Raw genomic sequence first — 12,099 nt, forward strand, 5'->3', positions numbered from 1 at the left:
TCCTGACTGAACATCGTTCCTTCTTCAGCATGTTCTGGATGCATAACTGGGCTTGGCTTGTTCTGGGGGCCGACGGAAAAGCCCGAAAAGCTAGACTGTGAATCTCCATCCCTAAATATACAATAGTTTGGGATGGGACCACTTGTGACTTTTCCATATTGACAAGGAGACCCAATTCCTTGGTCAGATCTAGAGTCCACTTTAGATCCTTCAGACAGCGACGACTGGAAGAAGCTCTGAGAAGCCAGTCGTCCAAATAGAGGGAGGCTCGGATGTCCGCTAAATGAAGGAATTTGGCTACATTCCTCATCAGCCTCGTAAACACAAGAGGAGCTGTGCTTAGGCCAAAGCACAGGGCTTGAAACTGGTAGACAACCTTTTCGTAAACGAATCTCAGAAAAGGTTGGGAGTCCGGGTGGATGGGGACGTGGAAGTAGGCGTCCCTTAGGTCTAACGAGACCATCCAGTCTTCCCTTCTGACCGCTGCTAGAACCGACTTTGTGGTCTCCATGGAGAACGTCTGCTTTGTGACAAAGACATTCAGCGCACTGACGTCTAGCACCGGCCTCCACCCTCCTGTCTTCTTTGACACCAAGAAGAGACGGTTGTAGAATCCCGGGGTTTGATGGTCCAGGACTTTGACTACCGCTCCCTTCTTTAGTAAGAGAGACACTTCCTGTTTCAATGCTCGTCTCTTGTCTTCCTCTCTGTACCTGGGAGAGAGATCGATGGGAGACGTTGCTAGAGGGGGTTTTCGTACAAACGGGATCTTGTACCCCTCTCTGAGCAACTTCACAGATTGTGCATCTGCGCCTCTCTTTTCCCAGGTCTGCCAGAAGTTCTTGAGTCTGGCTCCCACTGCTGTCTGAAGAAGCTGGCAGTCAGACTCTGCCCTTAAAGGACTTGGTTCCTTTCTTCTTTCCACGTCTCCCTTCGGCACGAGCACCTCCTCTGCTGAAGGCTCTGCCACGAAAGGGCAGAATAAAACGGGACGCTGGAGTGTCCATCCTTGGTCTAGCTGACAAGGTAGGCAAAGGGGTGGCTTTGCGAGCAGAGGACGCAACAAGATCGTGAGTATCCTTCTGTATCAAAGAAGCGGCAATCTCCTTAATCAGGTCCTCTGAAAAAAGGCATTTGGAAAGAGGAGCAAACAGAAGTTCGGATCTCTGGCATGGTGTAACTCCAGCTGAAAGGAATGAGCATAGGTTCTCACGCTTCTTAAGGACTCCGGACACAAAAGATGCAGCAAGCTCATTAGACCCATCACGTACGGCCTTGTCCATGCAGGACATAATGAGCAAGGAAGTCTCCTTCTCTGTCGGAGAGATCTTTCTGCTTAGAGCTCCTAGACACCAGTCTAAAAAGTTAAAAACCTCGAAGGCTCTAAATATACCTTTCAAAAGGTGGTCCAGGTCCGAAGATGACCAACATATCTTTGAGCGTCTCATGGCTAGGTGGCGGGGAGAGTCTACAAGACTTGAGAAGTCGCCCTGGGCAGAGGCAGGAACTCCCAAGCCGAGAACTTCTCCCGTGGCATACCAGATGCTCGATCTAGAAGAGAGTCTAGCAGGGGGAAACGTAAAGGCTGTCTTCCCTAAACTCTTTTTGGACTGCAGCCATTCTCCTATCACTCGTAAAGCTCTCTTGGACGAGCGTACGAGGACGAGTCTAGTAAAGGCAGGAGTGGTTGACGGCATGCCTAACACAAACTCTGACGGAGGAGAGCGCGGAGCCACAGACACAAACTGGTCCGGAAACATCTCTTTGAACAGGGCCAAAACTTTCCTAAAGTCCAAAGAGGGTTGCGTAGACTTAGGCTCGTCCAGTTCTGAATGCGGTTCATCTACGTGTGCAGCACCATCATCATCAGAAAGTCCCTCATCCGAGAACTGATGAGGGAACGGCAACGGAGTGGGTAACGGCTGGTTAGCTGAGTCCGGTCGCACGGGTGCATGCGTGACTGAGCCGGACGCAACGTCATGGATCTGCTGCCCAGTCTGTGAGCTGGCAACAACCATAGCAGCGCGGGGACGCACAGCGTCTACTCCAGACTGTCTAGACTGATGTGGGTGAGTAGTGGCAACCACACTGGGTTGCGGAGGTTGACGCACCGCGTCAAAACAAAACAACTCTGACGGTTGTTGAACCTCACGAACGTCAACGGATACCTCCGTGCGTCGCTGAACGTCAACATGCGGCTGGCAGATCACACTGGAACGCATGGGTGGCGGAACTCTCTCAACTGGAGTGCGTGAGAAGGTTACCTCAGCGTCCCCAGGACGCACAACCGATCGTGTGGGTGGTTGTAGGCAAGGAGCTGCACTAGCTGGTGCGGCAGCAACCTTCTCCGCACGAAAGTCCTGCATAAGTGACGTTAGCTGAGACTGCATGTCTTGCAGTAAAGACCACTTAGGGTCTACAGGAGCAGGTGCGGCGACAGACGGTGTAACTGTCTGAAGCGGTACCGCTTTGCCTCTCTTAGGAGGTGAGCAGTCATCGGATGACTGCAGCGAGTCCGAACTGACCCAGTGGCTACAGCTGGGCCGTTGGACTTGTGCGGAAGGGACCGACTTGCGTTTTAACGGTCGTGAGACCTTGGTCCATTGTTTCTTGCGAGAAACACCTTCCGAAGACGAGGTATAAATGGGCTCTCTCGTCTTTGTTAGGCAGGGGCGATCTTGGGTAGATACGCCCGATACCACGGAGGGAACGTCTGTTCGCTGATTAAAGCCTCTCAACCAATTTGTCGTACGACATTGCTTCTCCCCTGGACTTGGGAGCTTGCAAGAGGTCCCAGACTAGGAGGATGACAGGCACGAACAGACAAACCCTCAAGCGCAACACTATCCACAACACTATCACTCACTTTAACACTTCCCACTGCACTTTTACACTTCAGCTCCTTCACATCCGCCATGAGCTGATTACGGTCACTAGCCAGGGACTCAACTCTCTCACCCAGAGCTTGGATGGCACGCATCATATCAGCCATCGAAGGTTCCTGAGTGCCAGAAGGGGATTAGGAGCAACCACTACAGGGGAAGGAATAGGTTGTGGGGCATGAGGAGAGGAAATGTCAATAGAACGAGAGGAACTTCTCCTAACTCTATCTCTCTCTAGCCTACGTGTATACTTTTGGAATTCGATAAAATCGAATTCCGAAAGCCCAATGCACTCCTCACATCGATCTTCCAATTGACAGGTTTTATCCCGACAATTGGAACAAACAGTGTGAGGGTTGATAGAGGCCTTCGGAAGACGCCTTGAACAGTCCCTAGCATTGCACTTCCTAAATTTTGGGACTTGTGAAGGGTCAGCCATTTTGAATTGGTCAAAGGGGAATTCAAAAACTATCAAAAAGTCATCAACAAAGAATCCGTAATCAAAAAGAGTTCAAGGATTTGTGAAGAGAAAGCCTGCACAGCGAAAGCTCAAAACTAGAATAATGTACTTCACCAATTAGTTGTGAAAACAAATCCAGTTTAGCAACAGCGAATAAGTACGTCTTGTCGGTAGCACAACAGAGAGAAAATTGAGTTCTTTGTTTACATTGAGTACTGGGTATCTGGACGACAGATGGCGCTGTTGGGCACACCCGCAACCTGTGTAGTGATCGCTGGCGAATTTTACCTTAGAGTTTTCTGTCGAGCAACAGAGTTGCAGCTATTATAATCACCGGCTAAGTTAAATATTGAAAATGTAATTTACCATTGTCAGGGGTAACTGCAGTGTTGGTTTTCACAGAGTTGCTTGTGAAGGGTATGGCACAAAGGCCTGTTCAAGATACGCACAAAAATTACACCTATAGTTTTTCTTGAATAATAATGGCTGTAATACTAAAAGATATTACTGTAATTACTTTGGGAAGAAATTTTAGGGAGGTGTATTTATTTGTCATAAAACAACAACAGAGTTTCATAACGATGTTGCATTCATTTTGTATAATACAACATTTACTTAATAGCACATCAATCCTTGAAGACAAACTCACCAGCATGCAATCATGAGTCTGACCAAAGGGGGCTGTTCCTTCTTGAATTCCTTTTCGCCTCCTTCTGGTAAATCCACAAAGTCCACACTGGAGTAAAACAATTCATAGAGAGAGATACAGCATAACAATAATATTATGATACGACCACTTTCCTTTTGTAATTATTTTTGTTGTGACCACACAAATATATGTTTAATAATTACAGTACTTAGAAATCTTGAATAAGCCCAAAGAATGACAGAACAGAACATTTGAAGAAAACAATCTTAAATTATGACTATTTAGGGGCATTACACGTGGACAAGAAAGGACATGAATTCCACTGAGATATAATGCTTATTATTAGGTTTTGTATAGGATGCTATTTCTAATACAAAAACGCTACTTTTTCCTTATCCCCATGTAGTTAAATGTAGAGGATATAACTATTGTCACATATGCAATTGAATAACATGCTTGCAAATTAAAGGCAACTCTGATCCTCAAAATTACTGTATAAGGAAAGTTCCGTAGCAATATAAATGCAAAAGAATTCCCTGTGTTGGAAAAGAGAAGAAGCCTTACCTGTCATCTGTTTTGTCCTCACTTGCTTTTTCAACTCGTATCTCTAAAGGTTCCTGTCCTCCATACCTGAAGGCAAAATTAGCACACAAGCAAATGTTATTCCACCACCAATTAGCACACAAACAAAATCTCAGAAATAAAAAGCAAATACTGTACCCCTTAAATAAAATTTCATAAGCAAAAGCAAAAAAGGTCTGCTGGAAATATTTCTAATCTAAATGAGATTCTGAGTTTGGGTAGATGACAGTTTTATATACACAGTACAGTACCTTATTTATGAATCGTTTCAGATATCAATATCGTTAAGAATTTTACAATTTCCTCTACTGGGGGCCATAGGAAATATATCTGGATACAAATTAATTACTATGTATTCTCAATGCTTGTAGAAGATTAATAGTATTGAAACCAGTAAAGTAATTGGTTTTCTAGTGCTGGTATTCATAATTCAATGAATATTAATTCAAAGCATATTTAATATGAAGATAGGCATTTTAGATGTATTTGAATGGCAAATTACCAATCAGTGAGGAAAATTGTAATTTGAATATAATTTGCAGTACATTATCCAAACATCACAAATCAATAAGCCTTTATATTGTACTCCTAATTCGAGACAACCTAATGCCTCACTGCTTCCTGTGGCGTGTACTTTAGTTGTGATCACAAATTGAAACTTTTTCTCACAAAGGAGAATTTACCAAAAGACTTAATACAGATTGGCGAGACATTTTTAGAAATGTTCCAGAAAGAGTTAAGTGTTGGCAGTTTACTTAGGGGAATACAGTACTGTAATTCAGGAGCTTTATTGTAATATTCAAACTAGCAACAGGGAATAAAGCATAAATTTATCAATTTATATACTGTAGAAATCATTATTATCAAATCAACAATCATGCCAAGGTAATCCATTTGATAAAAAATTTCCATGGCATGTATTGAAAAGTAAAGTGTCAAAAGTCTACTTGAGAAGTCTGTTAGGAAAATTCAAAATATATGCCAAACTATAAAAAAGAAAAGAGGTTACAATATTTACATACGCAAACAAATCAATCAACCCTAGTAACTAAATGTATGTACTGTATTATGTTTTGTCCTGTACAATAAGTTTTAACGTATTTTTTTTATATCTCTTAAATCTTTGAATATGACTGTGTGGTTCTTTTTATAGATATCATATAAGACTACAGTATTCTTAATTTTATTTTGTACAATAATTTTATTTTTCCATATACATGTACTGTATATTGTAACTGTTTTCATTTACAGATATATTCAGTAAGTAATTTAACCAGACCATTCATTTGGCTAACTTATTAATATATACAGTATATTTTAGTAAAGTGGGCAAGAAAGAACCTTATATTGCATTCTGTATCTTCAATCTTATACCACTGCCTTATGCAATGCCTAACTTTTTTCACGGGCTGCCAATGCAGGAGCCTGTGCTTTACATAAGGTAAGGCAATCTTAAACTAACCAACCAACCAGCTTTACTTTTGGTATTACAATAATCAAAATTAAAGGAAATAAAATAATGCTTGAGAGAAGCATGTACAATACATGTATCATACACTATGATATTTAAAAGAAACATTTTAAGAACATATTGAAATATCAAATTCAATAATTAAAAAAAAACTGAAAACTACAATCTTATGTTAGCTAACTTGATTGATGAAAAAATGCACAAATATGCACAGTAGAGTAGCAATGAAAACTGGAGTGGGATTGAAACAACACAAGAAAACAGGATCAAAGAGAAAGGGAAGTCAACATCTACTCTTCACTCACCATCTTGATATCAAGCAGTCTCTAGCTTAAAGGATGGCTACAAAAGCAATAAAAAAGCCAGAAAAGCTTTTCTTCATATTTTCCAACCCACCACCACTTACAGATATAAGTAAAGATGCAATAGAATAAATTCCATACATTTTTTCAATTTTAAGCTGTTTTCTAAACTGCCCTTTCCTAACACTACTAGTTGTTTAATAATAAAATGTATTTTTGAAATCTTTTTTACCTATTTTTGGATCATTCCAATAATTTTTTATTGTTACTCCTTTTATGTAATAAAATACACTATCTCACTAATTTTAATGCTTTTAATGGATGCTAATCTTAGCAGAAATGAAGTGCCAGATATTCCCAATACTGATGCTTGAAATTTGAGACTCTTTCATAGAAAACTGTGTGAATTTAATTAAATAATCCTATGTATGAATACATTTTGTGCTTCCATCATTTTATAATATTTTACATATCTGACATATGACACTAAAATGTCTAGCTCTGTGTCATTGTAATCAAATAGTTACAGATCTATGGTAGAAGTAATGGAATACACTTGATATTACTCTATGTAGTTTAATTAGACCACCTAGTGGAAATTCTTACTCTTGCAGGGCTGGTCAGTAGAAGGATTTTCCCAGCTTTATATATTACAAGATAACTTCCAAAAATGAAGCACATTCTCATTTAACACAAGTCCTATTCTGTGTAAATTTTGATATTCTACTTTTACACTAATAAAACTAGTCTTCTAAGTAAGCCACCATTTCCCATTACTAGCTTTCTTTACCTGCGCTTGGCTGAAACAGCCACTTTATCAGGCACTTCGCTCTTCTGACATTTCAAAACTTTTTTCAGATCTTCTTTAGACTGTTTCTCAGCAATGTTGACATTCCTTAGTGATACTGGTGATTCTTGCAATGGCATTATGCTAAATTCCAACGAAATAAGATAGTTTTAACATCATATTTTACTTGGGGAGAGTAACTATATCACCATAACACTGAATGTGACATGCTGATACATAAAGAATTTACTTCGATATACATTCTCTGCAGCTTTTGAGAATTTATATTAACACCTAAATAACAACACTGAGCTTCTATGAAAGCAATATTTAACTATTTATAAAATATATTTCAAAATTAAACTATAAAATAATTCCCATTTGGAATTTGACTTTTTTTCATGGACTAAATTCAGATTAATAGTCTATAAAATTTATTACACCCTGGACCTTAGTTTGAATGATACTTTAAGTTATAAATAGTTGCAAGAATTATCAATTATATTTTGTAATATAATTTGGAGTAAGATTAAATTTACAATCTACAGAAATTTCTCAGATCACCAAAGTGATAAAAAACAAAGTCCATATATTACTAAAGACAAGACCTTATTAAAATGGATCTAAAAAAAAATAAAATAAAATAATAAAACTATGTATTGAGGTACTGTATTATTAACAATTATTTCTAAAATCTTATGAGATAATGATTAAATGATTACTTTTATGAACCTCCCTCAATGTTCATATTGTTTTGTCCTCGAAGCAAACTCAATATTGACGTTACCCCTAAAAAAGGAAAAAAAAATATTCCTATTCACTTCTCTTTAAGAGAACAGCACTTTACCCACACATCCTGAGCATGAATGATCAGTCTCACCTCCTGGTTGGTGAGAGGATTCTTACTTCGTGATTGGGAACCTTCTCCTATCTTAAGTTGGAAACTGGGGCTTTAGATGGGGGAACATAAAAAACGAGCGATTTGCAGCAATAATAATAGTCAGAAAGGCATAACAAACACAAGATAATCAGTTGGGAAAATATATGTTTCATGTATATGGCATAAAATTGAAGTTTCATACCTACTGTACCTATAATTCATATAACATCCCTTAAATGGTTTTTGCTCAGCTGCAGCTCACTTCGATCGTAAACACTGTAAACATTGTCACTACTCTGCTCTGGCAAGTGGTACATGGACGACCTCCACATGCCAATAATGCGAGTCATTATTTGGGAAGGCCTTGCACTCATCAGGAGGCAAGTCTGCTCGCACATGCTCAGTGTGTGAAGAGAAAGAGCCCTAATTAGGCCCTTCCCTCTTGCCAACCAAAGTGACATCTGGCAGCTATTGGTAACCCAGATTCAGATTTTTTCACCCTGGTAGGAGTTTCCATAAGATTTTGGCAACCATAGATTTTCTATTTTGCATTAAAGTAACATATCCCCGAAGTCTGGTTTCCAAAGCAAATAGCTGAGAACTGAAGTAAAATAAATCAACTACACTAAATGTTTACAAAGGTGTTCATTATCAACCACTGGTTAACTATATAATTAAGACTTTCATAGTGGTTATTTAGAACCAACTCTACAATGAATTGGGCATTTCCTTTGTGGTTTTTATTCATTAACTATTAATTGTGTTGTCTTCTGGAATTGCTTGGTATGTCAGTGAGAATAGTTCACTCACCTTTATGAAGGTGATTTGTTTTTATGCTGTGGAGGAAAGATGTTTGCCTACATTTCCTATTTTTGGGCTCAAGCCATGGCGTCCTGATGGAAGGTTCCTGTTTGGTAACTTCCTTGGGTATAAGACTACTAAGATATTCCCAGAGAATTTAACCACAGGTTATCAGAGAATTCTAACTTCTGGAGCGAGTATCTCAAAGGTTTCCCTTTAAGACATCGTAATACAACAGGGGACACGCATGTCTGAACGTGCCACATAGCTATCTTCACCCCGAACAGAGTTAATGCTTCGGTGTGTAAGGGCTGAGAATAGCTGGGAGCCGTTCCACAGCTAATCTCACTCGTGGCTACTACTGATACTCGAGACGTAAACAAACGGACGCCATTGCTCTGATGACGTCACGCCCGTCTTTATCCTTTGTTTAGTAGCTGCCCTACTTAGACGGATTTTCCCTTGTGTTATCTTTATCGCTTTGCATCTTCGCTATGTCGTTACCTTCAGCCTCGCCTTCTTCTGGAAAGTTGAGTACAAGGTTCCAGTATTGTTTAATTAAGCTCTGGCCGTAAAGTAAATATTATTTTGCGAAATAATTGATGTTTTGTGGCAGAGCTGTGCCTCTACCGGACCCGCCATTTTATGGCGTCGTTGTTGTTTTGCATGTCTTATTTAGTTAGCCACAACAACGCTTCCGGCATTATATACTAATCGAATACATTAGTTTATTTAGTCTTCATAGCTAGGAACTTTTATATCGTGTTTAGACGCTTTTTATCGGTCATCGATTGACCTCATACCAGTCGGCTACTATAGCCCCCAGGCCAGGAGCCTACATACAAGTGTTCATGCATGATTTATTAGTGATCCTAGACTAAGTTATGAAGATAGTGGCATTATTATTTTACAATACTTTTGACAGTGATGCAAATGTTTTCGCCTTCAGGGACCATATAGGGGATAGGCTAGTCAGTGATTCTTTCTAGCCTAACCTAACCTTAGGACCCCTATATGCTTCCTTCATCCCCTGCCTTGGCATTCCCTCTATTTAGCCTTGATCCCTTTTCTGAGTAAAGGGATTAATTGTCTAATAGAGTATATATCGCCTCTCGGTCCTCCCTAAAGGAATGAACCCCCTTTAGGATTGCGTCTGAGAGTGAGGTTAGGCTAGCCTACCTCTATGGCTAGGATAGTCTATGACTTTCCTGCGATAGCGATATGTCTTCTTCCTTGCCTAGTTCAGGACTTTTAGCCCTGTTCTAGGTCGGGTTAGGAAGGTTTCTCTGTTCCATGCTGAAACTGTACTCTTGCACCGTTTTAGCCGATCAGCCTGATCTTAGGTTAGGGAGTGTCCTCCCTTCCCTTAGTGGCCGCTCTGGTACAGAAACCCTTCCTGGGAAGACCTCTCTCTTCTCCCTCCCCACCTATCTCTTGTATAGCCTAGCCTATGCTTAGGTTAGTTTATACTCATCTGTCCCCTGTCCTACAACTCCTCCTTAGGGTGGATGAGTAGGGCTACCCGAGCTTCCTTGTGCAGTCCACTCTGGTACATATACCTTCATAGTGTCCTATAAGGTTAGTTACTAGTATAGTTCTGCATATGGGAGTCTCCCCCCCCCCCCCTCTTGGGTGTTCCCTAGCCCTCCCTTGGGCTACCTAGCTCCCGGTCCCTAGTGACCCCTGCTCATGGATGTTAGAGCCTGCCTCTATCATGGGTACACCCTCTCAGGGAGGGGGAGGGATGTCTGGAACCCTGACGGTACTTCCTGCATCCCTTTCCCCCCTCCCCCTGTCTCTCTATCTATCCGGGTGCCGGTCTCTTGCCGCCTCTACTGTCGGCAATGCCTGCCTCCTTCTTGGTGACTTCCCTACCCTTGCTGCCAGCCCCCCGTGTACCGAGGGACTGCCGGCTGCCGCCGGCTACTACCGGCGGCTCTCCTACTCCTATCTAATCGTCCGCCTGCCGGTCGATCACCGGAGTGCCGGCATATACTGCCGGCAACCCGATACTACCTTTACCATCCTCATCCCAGTCACCAACCTGGCATCCTCCGACTGCCGGAGCCGCCGCTTCCTGCCGGCGTGCCGCCGTTGTGCCGGCGGCCGCCATCCTGGTATCTAACTGACTTTTGAAAATTGTCTGTTCTAATGCCAGAATCTATGCTGAAGCGAGCTCCGGCATGCCGGCGGCTTGCCGGATGCCTCGGAGGCGTCAAGAATACTTGCACCCCCTTACTGTAGCTATCATAAGACTAGGATAGCCCTACATGGCAAACAGATAAGCTGCTTTTGCTATTAAGATCAGTACCTAGTACTGCTCTATTAGTGATCATGCTGTCTCTTTGCATTCTTCTAATTCCAGCATGCTATGTGCATCTTAGCACGGCTGGTTGCCAGAAGCAGTTACCTTTAATGAGGCCTTCTGGCTCTTAACTGGGAACCGAATGAATTCGATCCCAATCTTGTCCTTGGTTTTCCATGGAGTTCCAAAATACTGGGAATCCTAGGAAACTATATCCAATGATCTCGGTCATTTGGATTATCCCAGGACCAAGCTGATGGTAACCAGCCGGGCGAGATGCATGGAGCGTGTTCTCCTTTACTGTTTTCATTCTCTATGCATCACACCTTCTTTAAGTTAAAATTAATGATTAATATTAACTTAGTTTAAGAGCCATTCTTATGACTCCCCCATACTCATTTTCTCTTTCTTCCACAGGAGGAGCAGATGAAGTGTGACTTCGCCTTCTGCGCTGTGAAACGCCCGCAGTTTTACGGGCATACGGCTTGCAGGACTCACGCCCCTTGTGCATACAAGAAAGGGGATTTGAAGTTCTGGAATCCACTGGATTGTACGGTCTGCCAGGCCCACCTAGTTGAGGCCTTCCATAACCCTCCCTCAGCGGAGGTTAGAGACATTTCTCGTGAAAAGCTGCGCAAGTGGGTGCGTGGCTTTCAGAAAAATGCTACTGGACCGTACCTGGCCACCGAAGAACTGAGGTCCCTGTTGTTCCCTAAGGCCTCCCCTGACTCAGTGGTACCAAAAGAAGCAATCCCCACTGTCCAAATTACGGTGGAACCTGATGTGGTCATGGCTCAGTCCATGCACGAGTGTCGTTTAGATTCCGAGGATGATGAACAGATCTCAGACGTCTCGGAAGACACGGAGAAGACGCTTATGGCTCAAGGAGCCGAAGAGGACGAAGACAAGGTGGAATACACCGAGTCGGAGCTTGGAGCTGCTCCCTCGTCCATCCCTCCTCCTACTCCTACACCGACGGA

At 42.0% G+C, this 12,099-nt stretch overlaps 1 protein-coding gene across 2 annotated transcripts in view; it reads right to left on the minus strand.

Annotated features, from left to right (window-relative positions):
* Window positions 1-12,099, minus strand: part of LOC137623360 (piezo-type mechanosensitive ion channel component 1-like) — a 178,092-nt gene that overhangs the window by 132,735 nt on the left and 33,258 nt on the right. The window contains exons 2-4 of one of the 2 annotated variants that reach the window (XM_068354191.1): window positions 7,137-7,277; window positions 4,556-4,621; window positions 3,992-4,078 (exon numbers count right to left, since the gene is read on the minus strand). In XM_068354191.1, the coding sequence (XP_068210292.1) occupies window positions 3,992-4,078; window positions 4,556-4,621; window positions 7,137-7,277 (294 nt within the window). The remainder of the gene's footprint in view (window positions 1-3,991; window positions 4,079-4,555; window positions 4,622-7,136; window positions 7,278-12,099) is intronic. The other variant, XM_068354192.1, reaches the window with a different exon arrangement.

The sequence above is a fragment of the Palaemon carinicauda genome, chromosome 30, assembly GCF_036898095.1.
Source record: "Palaemon carinicauda isolate YSFRI2023 chromosome 30, ASM3689809v2, whole genome shotgun sequence".
Classification (NCBI taxonomy): domain Eukaryota; kingdom Metazoa; phylum Arthropoda; class Malacostraca; order Decapoda; family Palaemonidae; genus Palaemon; species Palaemon carinicauda.